This window comes from Hyperolius riggenbachi, chromosome 8, assembly GCF_040937935.1.
Source record: "Hyperolius riggenbachi isolate aHypRig1 chromosome 8, aHypRig1.pri, whole genome shotgun sequence".
Lineage (NCBI taxonomy): Eukaryota > Metazoa > Chordata > Amphibia > Anura > Hyperoliidae > Hyperolius > Hyperolius riggenbachi.
In genome coordinates this window covers 157,713,480-157,731,495 of record NC_090653.1, presented here as the reverse complement: position 1 = coordinate 157,731,495, position 18,016 = coordinate 157,713,480, and the positions used below count along the sequence as shown (strand labels likewise).

Below are 18,016 nucleotides of genomic sequence, written 5' to 3'. Positions count from 1 at the left end.
CTTCTATGATATGGAACATGCAGGGTGTATAATACACCACTATTATTGCTGACTCTTGCACTAAGGCCTTCTTAAATAGGCCTATATATATACATATATGCATAGTAAATCAGTCTGCTCTAACTCTCCTTCCTTTTTCAGTGATTATGGCTGTACATGCTTATTATGTTTCCTTTTCTTTTTTTTCTTCTCTCTTTTAAAAACGCAGCCAGTGAGTGTGGGTGGGCATTTAAATAATTAATACTAGGGGGGGGGGGGGTGGGGGGTAAAAGGTTGTTCACGCAGGTCTATAACTCGAGTTAATTACTTGTTTCTAAGGGAAGTGGGGATAGAAGCGTGTTTTCTCTCTCTTCCTCATCTGTTAAGTAAAGTTCTCATATTTTCTAAGAGGTATTATACACCTTGTGTACACTGGTCTGCGAAGCAACCAGGCGGCTAGTCTGGGCTTTGTATCTGATTAGTCAGTGTACTGCCTTTTAGTCTTGCCTACGCAATGACTGTATTGGCTTATTGGGGTAGGGGGGGGGGGGTAGTTTATTCTGTTTTAATTTTGTGTATTCTGCATTTAATCTTCTTCCACACAGCAACACAGGTTATCTTTCAGGGCTAGTTTGTCAGTTGGCTCATTCCTTTGTTTTTAACAGACAGGGTTATGGCTAATTTTGCTGTACTTCGCTGGAACGTGAGAGGTTTGGCGGATCCTATTAAAAGACAAGCAATTTGGTCTTTCTTACAAAAACAGGGGCCGGCGGCGTACTGCCTACAAGAGACGCACCTAACGTCACAGTCCTTGAAATGGCTTAACAAGAAATGGGCTCCAATAGCCTTCCATTCAATTCATACCTCTTATTCAAGAGGAGTCTCAATTCTAATCCACTCAAAAATTCAATTTAAGCAAATTGTATCTCATATAGATCCGGAGGGCCGGTTTGTGATAATTCATGGTACTTTTAACTCATTTGAATGTATTCTAGTGGCATTATACTGTCCGCCTCCCTTCTCACCTTCCAGTATTCAACCAATAGTGGAATTGCTACAAGACAAATTTTATCTGCCTATGCTATGGATAGGGGACTATAATATGTTTTTAGACTCAAAACTTAATAGACTTAGAACAAGGAATCAGGAAAGCCAGCCCTCGGTATTAGCCACAATGTTGTTAGAATTAAATATGTTAGATCTTTGAAGGAGCACCCATCCTCAGGAATTTAAATATTCATGTTTTAGTAGGACACATATGTCTCTCTCCAGAATAGACCTAGCAGTGGGCAATGTACCTATGGCCTCCATAATTGATACAGTAGCTTATTTACCTCGATCACTATCCGATCATTCTCCTCTATTACTTAAACTTAAAGCACCCCCAACGAATAATAAATTTAAAACCCCCTGGAAACTTAATCCATACTGGTTGACATTGATTGACTCACATGCTAATATAGAACAGGATATTAGAATGTTCTTTATGCACAATAAAAACCCTTTGAAATGTGGGCTAGTGTGGGAAGCTTTCAAGGCATATCTAAGGGGGATATTTATAAGGGAAATTAACAAAATTAGGTCTGGAACTAGAGAGAGACATGAGTCTTTATTACGTAAGGTGGAGGAATCCGAAGCTGCATATATATTGAATTCACAAGAGGATAAGTTGAAAGCGGTGTGGGTACAAGCACAAGACCTCTTAAATAAATTCTTGTTAACTAAAGCTAATCATAAGCGTTTTTTTCTCAAACAGGCCTTTTTTGAGCAAGGGGATCGAACAGGCCACTTGCTCTCAGTTATCACTAAGGCCCAGGATCCTACCAGTTATATTAGCTCCCTTCAAACTGTATCAGGGGATTTGGTTACTGACACGCCAAGTATCCTTGAGGAGTTAGTAGGGTTTTATATGGGAATCTATACCTCTAAGGTTCAGTATGGGGATGATGAGTTGGAGGCTTATTTGAATTCCATTCCACTGTTAAAGGTATCGGATGAGGATAGAGCCATGTTGGATGCTCCAATAGTGCTGGACGAATTGGAGATTGCAATAGCATCGTTTCCAGGTAATAAAGCCCCGGGATGTGATGGCTTGCCGATAGAGGTGTATAAAAGATATTCTGAAACACTCCTTCCTATATTATTAGATGTCTATAATGAGTCCTTTAAAACAGGGACATTGCCTCCGTCTATGACTGAAGCCACTATAATTCTTCTCCCAAAGCCAGGAAAAGACATCTTAAAACCCGAGTCTTATAGGCCCATCTCCCTCTTAACAGTCGATATTAAAATACTAGCGAAAATTCTCTCCAATCGTTTGGCTAAGATAATATCCTCTATAATTAAACCAGACCAGTCAGGATTTATACCCTCTAAATCTACTGCCATAAATATTAGACGTACCTTTTTAAACTTACAACTTACCCCAGATAATATAGGTGACAGAGCAATACTCTCACTAGATATAGCTAAAGCTTTTGACAGTGTAGAATGGAAATATCTGTATGCAGTTTTGCAGACAATGCAGTTTGGACCATCCTTTTGTAAATGGGGTCAGGTTCTTTATAAGGCCCCATTAGCACGTCTACGAGTCAATGGAACTGTTTCACAATCCTTCCATTTACAGAGAGGCACTAGGCAGGGGTGTCCCTTGTCACCCCTGCTCTTTGCTATAGCTATAGAGCCTTTGGCAGAATTAATTAGAGCTAACAAGTCAATTCAAGGGTTTAATTATGGGCCAATTCAAGAAAAGGTAGCATTATATGCCGACGATACCCTCCTTTTTATACAAGATACTAATATCTCATTAGTTAACGTTATGTCCACTTTAAAAATATTTGGGGAATATTCTGGGTTAGTGGTGAATTGGGACAAATCCTCTATTTTGTGTTTGGATAATCCAGACAGTCTCCTGCCTAGCGCCTGCTCCCAGTTGCAAAAAGTTTCCTCATTTAGATATTTGGGTATTATAATATCCCCAGACCTCACAGCATTTGAATCTCTTAATATTACTCCAATTATAACTAAAATTAGGCAAAAACTGAAAGTATGGTCCAAACTGCCTCTCTCACCAGTAGCACGAATAAACTTATTAAAAATGGTATCGATGCCTCAACTTCTTTACGTTTTGCATAACGCTCCAACATGGCTCCATCTAAAACTATTCAAACCAATAGACAGAATTTTTAGAGACTTCATTTGGGGCCAGGGAAGGGTTAAGATAAAGTTACAATTTCTTCAAAATTCCAAGGAGGAGGGTGGTCTGGCGGTCCCCAATCCGTGGGTTTATTTTCTAGCCTCTCAGGCACAGCACCTGTTAGGCTGGGAAAACAAGGAATTACTGGATCCTTGTAGATTGGTATTAAATCAACTTCTGGACTCTCAGTCAATATATCTTGCTTTGGAGGCTGGTGTATGTAGCAGTAAATGGATGGGGAAAGGTTGTCCTACACTCCAACTAATGCAAAAACTGTGGAATAGAGTACGGTATATGCAAGGTATTGAGGGAATTACTAGCTTCACCCCGCTCAATAGCATAATCCGTTTCCCCGAGCTGGCAAATTTGAATTTCCTTAATCATTGGCTGAGATTGGGAATTTCTTGATTTACACAAATATTGAAAGGCCAATCCCTGAAACCCCTGCCGGTGTTACTGAGCGATTTGCATAAACCCAAAACAGTATTATTGGAATATCAATATATGCAGCTCTCCCATGCTATTAATAAACAACGTTCTACCCACTCCTTAAATCACTTCCCTTCTCCAGTTTTTAACTTTATCAGTCAACAAAACACTCGAAGTGGGTTCATATCAATGTGTTATGCTTTACTACTTGGAATATATATGAAGAAATTTCCTCTCAAATGCTATGATAAATTAGATTAGTGAGAATGACGAGCAGGCCTACCGCCAGGAGGTTGACAGAGTCTGCAATTGGTGTAGAGAGAATAGGCTGGTTCTCAACACAGCCAAAACCGTGGAGATGGTCATTGATTTCAGGAAGTATGCCAGTAATCCCCCCCCCCCTATGTACATCGAGGGCACCGAAGTCGCTAGGGTTCCCAGCGTCCGCCTTCTGGGTACAACCATCTCTCACGATCTGACCTGGAGGGCAAATACCACCGCAACTCAGAAGAAGGCTCAGCAAAGACTCTTCTTCCTTCGCCAACTAAAGAAGTTTGGTATGGTCCAAGAACTTCTGAGGTCCTTCTACTCTGCGACGATCGAGTCAGTCCTCTGCTCATCTATCCTGGTCTGGTTCGCTGGCTGCACCACCAGTGACAGATACAAACTTCAGAGGGTCATCAGCTCAGCGGAGAGGATTATTGGGAAACCTCTTCCCCCTCTTGATCACATCTACAACACCAGACTGCGTAACAGAGCAATGAAAATTGTGGGTGACCACTCGCACCCTGGTCACGTTTTTTTCAGGCGACTCAAACTAGGCCGGAGGTTCCGGTCCATCCCTGCAAAAACCACTAGGCGTATGAACACTTTTTTCCCCACTGCCATCAGACTCTTGAACTCTGCCCGTTCTACTGACCCCCCCTGTAGCCGTCTCCAGTCCAACATCTGACCTTGACTGCGGCTGCGTTGTTATCTGCCTTGCTTAGGTCATGCTAGAGTTATCTGCTGCCACACACCGCTGCCCCTGCTAGACCCGAAATGCTCTACGTCAAACGATAATGTGTATAAAATGACAATGTGTATTCTCATGTCCTGTTGTGTTACTCTTGCTCTGTGTACTACTCTTTTCTGTTGTATAACTCTTTCTGCGCCTATCAATGTGCCAAATCCAATTCCGGGCACGGCCCAACCGTGCTTGGCGAAATAAACGAATTCTGATTCTGATTCTGAAATGGGCCCAAGACATAGATAATCTTTCTACTGAGGACTGGGTAGAGATTCTACATGCAGTACCACTGGTATCTACAAATGCAACACATAAATTGTCTCAATTAAATATCCTTTACATAAATTTACTTACTCCAAAAAAACCGCTTTGATATGCATCTTCGGGATGACCCAATATGCCCTAGATGCTCCAAGGATCATGGAGATCTTCTTCATATGATGTGGCGCTGCCCAAAACTTCATAGGTATTGGGCTGAAATTTTAGATATAATTGACTTGGTCTCAAAGCAGAAAGCTTCAAGGGACCCAAGGTATTGTATTTTGGGATTAATTTCCAATACTAAAGATCAGCTACGTACGCATATTATGGTTCAGCGATTATTGTTTCACGCAAGAAAGCTTATTCTAGTGAACTGAAAAGCTCAGATTCACCTACAGTCCCTCTTTGGATTAAGCAAGTGAATGCATATTTAAAGTTAGAAAAATTAATATATATGCATAGGGGGGCCCCAAATAAATTTGAAAAGATTTGGGGAGGTTGGCTAGATACTCCAGGGTTACCTGATTCGGCACTAATACAAGATAGGATACTTATGGGAAATCTTGGCACATAGGGTTACTTTTCTTTGTGATCTTGTTGTCTGTTATGTTTTTGTTGTTGATATTGATGCTAACTGGACTGCTTTGAGTAATCTTGATAGAAGAATTTCTGCTGCTGCTGCTTTGTGTGTTGATGTTAAAGATATTCAACTGAAATGTTTGTATTTTTTATACTGTATATAATCTTTTATGAAACGCTGATTTAAAAAAAAAAAAGTTAGTAGTGTGTGCTAAAGCAGTAGGGTGCCTATTTTGAAAATTTTTCTTGTGCTGTCACACTAAGGGCCATTTTACACTCAATGCATTGGTATGCTTTTTTTCCATAGCAGTGCTTTGTGAAAAAGCCTTCAGTTAAAACACGCATAGAGGGAACTGTGCCATAGGAAAACATGGGTATTACTTTGACAATCAGTTTTGTTTCAGTTTTAACTGAGAGCAACTGATTAAGTGTAAAAGAGGCCTAAGCTGCGCTGCTTGAGCAGTGTAGCTTAGTGAATCAACCCCTACTGATTTGTATGTGAGCCAGATGTAGCCATCAAAAGAGCCACATCTGGCTCCCGAGCCATAGGTTCCCTACCCCTGTGCTAGACCTTTCTGCAGCTTTTGATACAGTTGACCATGACATCTTGATAAACAGGCTACAGGAATACTGCAGCATTGATGGCATAGTTCTTCAGTGGTTCCAATCCTTCTTGTTGTTATCTCTATGCAAACAAGCCATTAAGCTCTCCGACTAAGTAAAGGTGCGTACACACGCCGGACTGGAGGCAACGACGGGTCCGTTGTTACCTCCCGCTGGGTGGGCGTGCCAACGACAGTCCGGCGTGTGTACGCACTGTCGGCGGACTGATACGGCTGTTTCTGAGCGATCCGCCGGGCGGATCGCTCAGAAACAGCCGTATCAGTCCGCCGACAGTGCGTACACACGCCGGACTGTCGTTGGCACGCCCACCCAGCGGGAGGTAACGACCGACCCGTCGTTGCTTCCAGTCCGGCGTGTGTACGCACCTTTAGTCGTGGAGAGGGCTGTTATCTGACTTTTATTATCTCAACTGTTCCTGGACTATTTACTTTTCCTCTGCTAGAGGAGAGGTCATTACTTCACAGACTGCTCTGAAAGACTCATTTTGAATGCTGAGTGTTGTGTAATGTGCACATATTATAGAATGATGCAATGTTAGAAAAAACACTATATACCTGAAAATAAAAGTATGAGAATATTTTCTTTGCTGCTAATCTTCTAGTAATTATTCATAGTACACAACCAATTCACTATATCATATTTTTTTTTCCGCTTCAGTGTCTCTTTAAGTATGGAGTACCCCAGGGCTCAATCCTTTCTCCCCTGCTTTTTACGATTTACATGTTACCGCTTAAAAAATGAATCCAAAAACATAGGCTGACATACCACTGCTATGCCAAATACACCTAACTATATCGTTCCTTCAAGCCTGGTGTGACAGGCCCAACTTCAACTATAAACGCCTGCTTACGCGCACTACAGCAATGGATGAGTGACAACTGGCTGAAACTAAATGCAGACAAAACTGAAGTCCTTCTGATTGATGACAACAAAACAACTTAACTTGCAGTCTTCACCACTGGGAATAGGAGGCACGGATCTACGCAGCTCTGATCATGTGCGTAGCCTCGGAGTTCTAATTGATGGGGATCTAAACTTCAGAACTCACATCTCTGCTGTGGTGAAATCATCCTATTTTCACCTGCAGAACATCGCAAAAATCAAGCACCTCATCTCCCCAGAAGATCTACCAACCTTAGTTCATGTCTTCATTACCTCCCGACTGGACTACTGCAATGCGCTCTACACTGGCCTTCCAAAAAAGGACTTGTACCGCCTACAGCCGATACAGAATACTGCTGCCAGACTGCTAACCAACCAACCCCGTCACTGCCACATAACGCCAGTCCTGCACTCCCTTTACTGGCTACCTATAGAATGGAGGGTCCTAGTCAAGATCGGCCTACTGACATTTAAATAACTAAATAAGCTGGGCCCTGGATACATGAAAAAAATGTTGAAGCTGCGTAGCAATACCCGCAATTTAAGATCCACAGGTTCTAATAATCTAGTCATACCCAGATAAAAACAAGGAACACCAAGAGCCCCAATAGTGTAATATGTACTGGTAAATGGTTACTAGATAGAGTAAATATTAATACTCACAAACCAGGGTTACTATTAGGCAACCACTGTAAAGGCAGGTGGGGAGATTTTCCTGACCCCACGCAGGAATAAGAAGTTGCTCTCTGTAGATGAGAAAAATGGGGTCCAACCCTCCACCCAGGGTGGACTCAATATTATGCAGAACAGAGGCGCCAAAAGGATAAAAGGAAGCTAAATGAGCTTAAAAACCAAATTCTTGGTAAATAGAGGAGGCAGTTGTGGACTTACCTCCTCCAAGTAGACACACAACAACTGTAGTAAAGACAGTCAATATATTTTATTTATGAACTCCAAATATGCAACGCGTTTCGCAGGTTTGATCCCGCTTCATCAGGCAATAACAACGGAGCAATAGCATATGTGGTCAGTAGAAGAGTCAGGCACCTCTGTGATCATACCCAAAGTTCACTTGGAAACTTTTGGTCCCAGAACCTTCTGTCATGCTGCTCCTACGTTTTGGAACTCTTTGCCTCAACAGATCAGGACAGCTGCATCCCTGGACGTGTTTAAATCCAGACTGAAAACCCACCTGTTAAGTTTGGCATTTGCAGAAATATAACTTTTGTTGTGTGAATACTTCACCCTACTACCAACTACTGAATCTGAGAGAGCCTAAGCTCTTTGAGTCCTATGGGAGAAAAGCGCTATAGAAATGTTATTGTATATTATTGTAATGCTGAGGCACACCCTGGGAGGTGCTGGATGCGACACCCAGTTTGAGAACCCCTGGGATAGAGGGTTAATGAAAGCGCATTCAGACCCATTCTCACAAATGTCTTGGCTGAAAACATCAAGGTCGGGACAGATCAGCAGAAGTCATGTGACATATAATCATAAGAAGACCAGGGTTCAAATCTTGGCTTTTCCTTTTCAGTGAGCCAGCACCTATTTATTAAGGAGACCTTGGGCAAGACTTCCTAACACTGCTACTGCCCTAGTGGCCACAGCTTTGCTGCTCTGAGTCCACCAGGAGAAAAGCATATGTGTTCAGTGTCTTGTCATTTCCACCCGCTTTTCATTAGCCCACAAGAAAACATGTTTAGCCTGTAGATAGTAAAATTCTATTTACATGAAATTAATCATCAGAAAAAGAAAAATCAACTTGAGTTTGTTATTCTTTTAAAAATGATGCCCCTCCTTATGCAATTTACAGAAGGAAATTTCCCCTCAACTCAGAGTTGGGTTTCAACCATGAAAACAAACTCTAAGCCCTGCAGCTGTGTCTGGAAACCCCTGTACAGTGTGTCTGATGTGAAGCAAAACAATGCAGAACAATGGCCAGTGCAATCTGGGGTGCTACAGCCAAACATACACCGCTCAGCCCACCACCACCAGGTACAGGTATATGGAAGTACAGTGCATCGTTCTTTGTGAAGCAGGGGAAGAAGGGGAAGGGCTTCCACAACACCAATCAGACCGTGAGCCGCTGGTGACGTTAATTAACCAGGCAACAGCATCCCTGTTCCGCACTACGAGCCATTCAGAAATTCTCTTCGGGTTCGTGAGCGGCCAATAGGGGAGCAGCAGTGCGGGTGGGGGACAAAGCGCCAATTCAATGCGTCTCTCTGCTCCCTCCCCCGACAAGATGGCGGTAACTGCTTTGTTTCTGGTTGTTCGCCGAGTAATGGATGTGTGACCCGGGGAGGCGGGGGAGGAGCGGGCAAGCCGGGCAAGGAGAGAAGCCGTGGGATAGGGTTGGGGGAGGGGTGTGCTGTAGCTGAGGCGTTACGCCGCTGCTAGCCGGCTCACACTATCCTTGCCTCGCAGGCCGCGCCGCTGTGTGGAGGAGTCTCACTTTTCTGTCTTCATCCTCCCTCCCTGCTGCAGGCTCCAAAGGGAATGGACGGACGCCGCTGAGAGAAGAACCGAGCAGCGAGCCGGGCTCCAGGAGCGACATGACGGCAGAGCCCATTAGGTAGGCCGCAAAGCCGGGTATTTCCACCTTCCCCTGAATGTCGTATTACGGCAGCAGACGTCACCGGGCCTGGCTAGCCGGGGCTGTGCGCGCGTGTGTACATACCGGCGTGTGCAGGAGCAGCATCCACACATGTGCCACTACATCTGTTCTCTAGGGCTTCCAGCACTCGCCAACAGCTGTGTAACGGCATAGTAGTACTTTTCTACTAACATCCGGGATGAGTACATCATTTGACACATCTGCAGACTTCTGAAATATAGAAACCGGAATTGGCAAGGTTTGAACCTGCCTCTAAGAGTACTTTTACATTGGCACTGTAGCGGTGCAATTGTGAACAATTGCCCCGCAGCTGAAGAGTTGCACCGCACGGTTTAGCCATGCTGCTACCTTAGAGAAAAAAAGAAACAATATGCGGCTCCTGGGAGTCGCAGGTTAACACACTGTGCGTTACTTCTGCGGTCGCCCAGAGCAATTGCGTCGCACCGCAGGCATTGTCATGTCTCAATCAAAATCGCCACTGCAACCAGCTGTGGTGAGGGAGAGCGATGTGGCGTAATAAGGCTACATACACATTTGAGATAAGTCTTTGGAAAAGGAAAGATCACAGACCAATTTTACCCGGTACTTATCCGTTAGCCGGGCGCATCCGGCAGGTGGCGACAAAACTCCACCAGAGTTACATCTTTCCCTACTATCCATGTCGGCCTGGAGAGGGAATAGTAATTAGCGCCACCTGCCGGATGCGCCCGGCTAACAGATAAGTACCTTTTACCCCATTCCATGTAGTATGAAAGCCATACTCTACACCAGGGGTCCCCAAACGGTTTAGGTTGAGGGCCGGGTCAACATACTTCAGACTGCTGGGGGGCCGGAGTATACATAAAATGATGTAGAAGTCTTTGCGGGCCAGACAGTGAAGCATACCCAGGTGGCTACCTGAAGTCCAATTGGACAGCAGGGTCACGTGATGTGGAGTTTTATTGGAAACCAGCAAATGACTGCTTTCTGGCTTCCATGTGGATGAGTGGTGCCAGCACTGATATTCTATATGCGGACCACCAATATTTAAAGATGTAGCTGACCGCATGTATAAGTAATACATTTTGTGTCTGGGGGCCCAGAAAGAAAGCCTCAGGGGGCCGCATTTGGCCTTTGGGCCTTAGTTTGAGGACCACTGCTCTACACAGTCTATTCTATTGAGCTAAACTCCCCATCAGATAAAGATCTTTGCAAGATGCTGGACACAGATGCTGTACACATGCAAAAGATCTGTTCCTGCAAAATGTATTCATAGTAGGCCTGAACGATTTTAGGAAAAAATTGAATTGAGCGATTTCTGTCCAAAATTACGATTTCGATTCACGATTTCCTTCAAATCAAGCTTTGTTCCCCCCCTATGTGCCTGTTTGTTCCCCCTCTGTCCCCCTGTCTCTCCTTGTGCCCCCTTTGCCTCTTCATGGCTCCTCTGGGTCTCTCTCTTGCCTCCTTTGTGTCTCTGTGCCCACTCTGTCTCTCTGTGCCCCCTCTGTGTCTCTCTTTGTGCCCACTCTGTGTCTCCTGTCTCTCTCTTTGTGCTCACACTGTCTCTCTCTGTGCCTCCTCTGTCCCCCAAGTTGCATCAGTTCTGGACATAGCTTCAAGCACGAGTCCAGCGATGCCAGTCTATTCACTTCCCCTCCTGCAGGCTCTAATGCACGGCATACTTCCTGTATATCATGTGACATACAGAAACCCGAAGTTTTGCCAAGCACAAGAGGCGGCAGAGCGCGATAGAGGATGGAAGGTATGTCCAACGCTGCGGGCCGCACGTACTGGGACTTTGGGAAAGTTTGAAGGCGCTTCTTCAACGTTCCACATGTCAAAATGACGTGATCGCGATATTCGCCGCTTTAACGATTCTGAAATTGTGATCTTGGTGATCACGATTTCGATTTAAATTCGATTTATCTTTCAGGCCTAATTCATAGTATATATCTGCAGAGCCTCATAAGGGTACAATGGTTAATTTGCATATATTCAGCAGTGATGCCCTGGGAGACATCTCACACTCACTCCAACCTGAATTATCGCAAATTCTTTCTGTTTTAAGAAAGCAAACTTTGGTTTTTCTTAACATCTTAGTAAGGGTTTTTTTTAGGACCATTGTAGTCCCTTACACACTCCAATGAGTTCTGGGTCACTATGAGCTTGCTGGTTAGTCTGTACCTCTCGGTGTTACAAGCCCTACTGCATAGAGCCAAATTAATCCATGCCATGCACTGATGAGGATCAAACAATCCAAAACAGTCTGTATGCATGTTGGATTATTATGGCTCTGTACAAATTAACAAGCTGACACATTGCATTCCAGCGGTTCTGGAGGTGTGTTTAGCTTCTAAGGGTACAATGGTTAATTTGCATATATTCAGCAGTGATGCCCTGGGAGACATCTCAAGCTCACTCCAACCTGAATTATCACAAATTCTTTCTGTTTTAAGAAAGCAAACTTTTGTTTTTCAGATCCTCATACACACCTTGTTTAAAGCCTCATCTACACGCGTAGATGAGGCGGCGATGTGGCTTATCAATCGAGCCGCTGATGCGGCTCGTTTGATAAGATCTAATAGGTCGGATCTTGCTACCGCCGATTCCCTGCTCGTTCCTCGCAAGGAGACAATGGCAGGGAATCGAGCGAAAGATAAGCGGAGACGAGCCGGTATCGAATCCGACGCGGAAAAGGCGGTCCGGCGGCTAATCGAGCCGCCGGATTGCCGCCTCATCTACGCGTGTAGATGAGGCTTAACAGACATTCATCTGCATATCTGACAATCATCTGCAGATCTGAAGATCCATCCTAGTGGATCTGATCTGCAGATCAATGTCTGTTAAACCAGGTGTGTATGAAGATCTGCAGATATCCTAGACTATGAATGCATTTTGCAGGAATGGATCTTTTTCAGGAACTGATCTTTTGCAGATACTAATCTGTTGAATGTGTACAGCATCTTTGTGTCCAGCATCTTGCAAAGATTATTATCTGATGGGGAGTTCAGCTCAATAGAATTGACTGTGTAGAGTATGGCTCTCATACTACATGGAATGGGGCAAAATTGGTCTGTAATTTTTGCCTTTTCCAAAGACTTTTATCTCAAGTGTGTATGTAGCCTAAATGTAAAAGGGGCCGCTAACAAAGTACCTTGTCAGATTTAGGGCCCATTTTTCCACTGAGTGCGAATTTGCGTGAATTGCCCTTAGGACTGGGACCCGCATACATTTGAAATTGGCGCCGGTAGACTTGGGCGCAGGATACAGCCGGTATATGGCTGATCCTGCTTCTGCACAAGTCTGGGCTGTGTTAATTACTATTTCCCCCTCCAAGCGCCATGGATAGCGGCGAATTATATAATTCGGCTTCCAGCGATTGCTGAAGGCCGAATTATTGTGTTTTAAAAGCAACTTCGGCTCCGTCTTCTGACAGCGCCGAGGTTACTCACTGAGCACCGCTATAGATGTTATTCCTATTACTGTCTATGGTGGCGCCGGCTGTGCCCAAATGTAGCAGCGCTGAAAAGCACTGCTCCGCTGGGAACCCACCCCCACCCCAGCAGTGCTTTCCATAAGCTTGTTGATTGGCATAGTGCTAGGACTATGGGACTCTTCTCTTTTTTTTTTTTTTTTTTTTTTTTCAATTTGCAAAGAAAAATTCCTTAAATGTTTAACAGCTCGCTTATTGGTTGGTGATTGTTAGTGGGTCACTTACAGTGGGTTAAAAGTATGCTTCATTGTCACTGTAAGTGCACACATTGTCCAGTAAATGAACCGCAAGCTGTAAGTTATTGGTGATTCAGGGCTTTAACCCACTAGCAGCCTTTTCTATGCGCTAGTGATTTGAAAAAGCTCTTGTTAATGCAGTGTTATGGGGGATTTTTATTAAAACACTGCTCTAGGGGGATCACACCCATAGCATTACATTAGCAAGAGCTTTTCAAATCCTAAAGCACTCCTAGTTGGTTCCAGGCCTCACACTACAAGAGCTTTTTAAGCCTTAGTGATTTGAAAAGCTCTTGCTAATGCAATGCTATGGGATCACTGTGCTCCAGTGAGAACACACACATAGGATTACATCAGCAAGAGCTTTTAAAATCACAAACGCTTAGAAAATGACTTGCAGTGTGAACCAGCCCTTAGGCGCCTCTGCCACCAGCACCACCACCTGTCAGCTGCTTCCATCCACAGTGGGCTTTACTGTATATCCAGTGCTCTCCCCAGAAATTTTTTTTCAACCGGGTGCCATGAAAAAGTAGCTGGGTGGCATGAAAAAGTAGCCAGGTGCCAGATGAGAGAATGCAGGGCCGGTGCTTTTCTGCACAACTCTGCTTACAGCAGAGGAGGAGGTGAGCCAATGACAGCCGGGTGCTCAACAAAACTTGCCGAGCGAAGCACCCGGCTGAAAGAGCCTGGGGAGAACAATTATCTATTAAAAAAGCAACCTTTTTGCCTATTGCATTGTTAGTGGGTGTGGTTATAGATAATGGCAGTTGGTGCTGTCTGTTATTTTTCATGTCTGCCAGTAGTAAAGATAATTACATGCAGGCTGATTCTGGATCAAACAATATGAACAAATTATATGGTGAATATCAATCATTTCCTGATCTCTCTTCTATTAACTTCTCACTTTGCAATGCATTATTTTTTCCCCCCTCCCATTTCACTATAGTCCCTCTTTAAAGTGAATCTGTAAGAAAAAGAAAGTGTAAACAATGGGGTACTTGCCTTGCTTGTGCAGTAGAGCGGACGCGATTGGGCTCAGCTATTTCCGCATGAGCCCAATCGGAAAGCTGATACTCCAGTTGCACAGGAGCGCAGATTGTAAATATTGCCACATGTGGTGTTTGTGAGCTGCCATCACTGGTTCCCGGTGGATGAGAGAATCCTCATTAGGATCTAGAAGCTTCCCCCTCCTGAGTTAAGTACCCCCCCAGGGGCTGTCTGCTGTTTCCATACATGCATTGCGACTCGCCACTGAATCGCAGTGCAATGGTGTCTGCATTTTGAGGTGATTGCGCCCACGCGTTCAGTATAATGAATCAGATGGCAATCGTTGCCTCCTGGGGAGTTGCATGTAACATTGCATATCGAAACGAGCCCGTATGCTGTTAGGCGATGCATTCAGGGCTCTTAAAGCGGGATTGCCACCAGGGCTGTGGAGTCGGAGTCGTGGAGTCGGGCAATTTTGGGTGCCTGGAGTCGGAGTCGAGAAAAAATGCACAGACTCCGACTCCTAATGAATTTGTAACTGTAATTAAAATAGAAAATATGATAAAATGTTCTATTTCTCAGATAGTCATTAAAAATAATGTATATATACAGTAATAGCTGTGCTTAGTCCACAAAAATGAAATAAACCAATCAAAATTAGTTACTTGTGCTGCTTCAATAAAGCAGTCCCCGTATTTTTAAGGTCAGATATACATATCTGATTGTGACTGTATATATGATGTGTACACAGGAATCTCTTATATATACTAAATAACATCTATGCTGTAAGAATAAAGCCTGATGTGTAGCTGTGTCACTAATAGAGATGGTCAATGAGATGGAAATAATTCTGCACTGATGCTGATTTATTCAAATGTATGCACTCCCTTTGCTGATGAAATCAAATAATTTGATATGTTGTTAAAATTTGGTTTGGCGACTACAAATTAAAGGGTACCTGAGACGGATGAAAAGTAAAGTTTTATACATACCTGGGGCTTCCTTCAGCCCCCTTCAGGTTAATCAGTCACTCGCTGTCCTCCACCACCCGGATCTTCTGCTATGAGTCCTGGTAATTCAGCCAGTCAGCGCTGTCTGGCCGCATGCCGCTCCCACAGCCAGGAACATTCTGCACCTGCGCAATAGTGCTGCACAGGTGTAGTATGCTCCTGGCGGCGGAGTGTGTGCATGCGCATTACGCCCGACTGGCTCAAGTACCTGGACTCATAGCAGAAGATCCAGGTGGTGGAGAAGGACAACGAGGGACTGATTATCCTGAAGGCGGCAGTAGGAATCCCCAGGTATGTATAAAACTTTAATTTCATCTGTCTCAGGTTTACTTTGTTACACAGTAGTACTATAATCTACATATGCACTCCCCACAGAGCTGCAGGGAATCCACTGAGAATGCTGTGCACATTGAACACAGAGGTGTTGTCTATCACCCATAAACCTTGTTCAGATTGTGCATGAAGAATGTGTAATAGAGGAAGAATCTCCTCATTCCCCTGCAGAGTACCTGCACATCATTCTTACATGTACCCACACTTACATTTCCTAGGGCCTGATAGATGTTCTTTGTTCCGGTTTGTACATTTTACAAGTACTCTTACCAAGGACTAGTTTTAGTCTAAAGGGAATAAATATAGTAGTCTACATATCCTTCTCACTTCAGTTGTCTTGTAAAATTCCTAAGCGTTGGCAGTTAAGAGACGAATTTCATGTTACATACTTTTAATCAACAAAATTGTAATATGCAAATTAGAGGAGTCGGAGTCGGTGGAATCCTAAACTGAGGAGTCGGAGTCGGTGGATTTTTGGACCGACTCCACAGCCCTGATTGCCACCATAAAAATCTGATTTCAACAGCAACTGGTCTGAGTGCATTAAGAGATAAAGATGCTAATCCTGCATTCAAAACTTTCAAAACTTTTTCTGCTGTTATGGGTTGGAGTTATCACATACCTTAGATCAGGATTCAATTTGATTCAATTCGATTTGCCATTGTTTTGCAATGGCGAATTGCATTGAATCGAATCGAATCCTGATCGGACGTGTCGGATTTAATCGGATCGTAACTAGAATCGTAATCGAATCGTATCGTGTAGATGGGGCTTTAGAGTTGAGGGCTATGCCTTGTGTATAATTTTTAGTCACAAACTGAATCAAAAGCAATACAAATTTGGTATATTCAGTACCAATACCAAGAATTGTAAAATGAAAACAAAGTGACAGAATATAAAAGAAAATAACTATATTGTAACCTTAGGAATTTGGCTTTTTAAATCTGTATGCCATGAGGGTATATTACTGTTATTTTTGCAAATAAGGTTTTGTAATCCTTGATGGCGTACAATGCGAAAACAAAAAACTTTTCCAAATACAATATTGGCACCATACATTGTACTAGGAACATAATCTAAATGTTGTAATAACCAGGATGGATAAGCAAATAAAATTTGTGGGTGTATAGTTATAGTTAGCACTCTTTATTGTAAAGCTATAATACATTTTTTTTTGCCATTTTTCCCTTTAAAATGCATAGAAAATAAGGTAATTCCTAAACAAAAATATCACTCACTGAAAGTCTAATTTGTCCTGAAAAAAACAATACAACAATACATAGATCATTTAGCTGTGATAAGTAGTAATAAAGTTATTGGCGAATGAATGTAAGCAGCAATGATATGTGAAAATTGCTCTCATCCTGAAATGGTTAAAGTCAGATGTACATATCTGATGGTGACTGCATATCTGTGTATATATAACATCTCTGCTGTAAGAATAAAGCCTGGTGTATAGTTGTCACTAATAGGGATAGTCAGTAAGATGCAGATCTACGTTGATGCAAATTTGTGCATTCCCTTTGCTCTTTAAATCAATTAATTTGATATGTTGATAACATTTGGGTTTGGTGACTACAAATTAAGTTACACATTAGTACATATGCACTCCCTGCAGATCCACTTGAATGTTGTGCACACTGATCGCAGAGTTGTTGTCTATCACATGTAAACCTGGTTCAGATTGTACATGAAGAATGTGTAATTGCAGAAGAATGAGGGGATTCTTCCTCTGAGTGCCTGTAGATAACTCTTAGGGCCCTTTTCCACGGGTGGCTGAACTGCGCTCTCAGCATGCAGTTACCAGATGGCAGCAGCAAGCAGCTGTGAGAGACAGTCTTTTCACTGCCTACCAACTGCTTTTGGAAAAAGGCCCTTAGATGTACCCACAGTTACATTGGCTAGGGCCTGATGGATGTTCTTAGTTTTGATTTCTATTTAACAGCTACTCTACAGCAATATCCTAAGTTTTTAGTTAAAATGCACCCTAGGTGTACATGCAATAACACAGAGGTAAGTCCCCATTCACACCTAGAATCGCAAAACACTAGCGATTACCACTAGCTGTGTGCGGGAGTTATTTTTCTGCGATTAACGCGGAAAAATCACTGGACGCTGCAGCGTTATGGGAGTGATCACGATTAGCAGTGCTATGCATGCTAATTGCGAATCGCTGGCAAAACTCTACATGTTACGCGTTTGTGGTTTAACGTTAACGTGAGAACACTGCCATAGGCTTACATGGGCTAGCGATTTTTAAAAGACGCTAGCGTTTTGCACTGAGCGGGAATTGCGTGATTCCCGCTCAAGTGGGAACGAGCCCTAACTTATGCTTAAAAGTTAGTGTGCCAACAAGTTGTCTATTTAATAAGAGTCACTGGAACACCATATCTGCT

At 43.4% G+C, this 18,016-nt stretch overlaps 1 protein-coding gene across 2 annotated transcripts in view; it reads left to right on the top strand.

The window, feature by feature from the left end:
- The first annotated feature begins 9,128 nt into the window (after positions 1-9,128).
- ATRX (ATRX chromatin remodeler) overlaps positions 9,129-18,016 on the top strand; it is a 201,346-nt gene continuing 192,458 nt past the window's right edge. The window contains exons 1-2 of one of the 2 annotated variants that reach the window (XM_068247594.1): positions 9,129-9,213; positions 9,450-9,537. In XM_068247594.1, coding sequence (XP_068103695.1) covers positions 9,518-9,537 — 20 coding nt within the window. In that variant the 5' untranslated portion in view covers positions 9,129-9,213; positions 9,450-9,517. Of the gene's footprint in view, positions 9,214-9,268; positions 9,538-18,016 lie in introns of those variants that run through there. The other variant, XM_068247593.1, reaches the window with a different exon arrangement.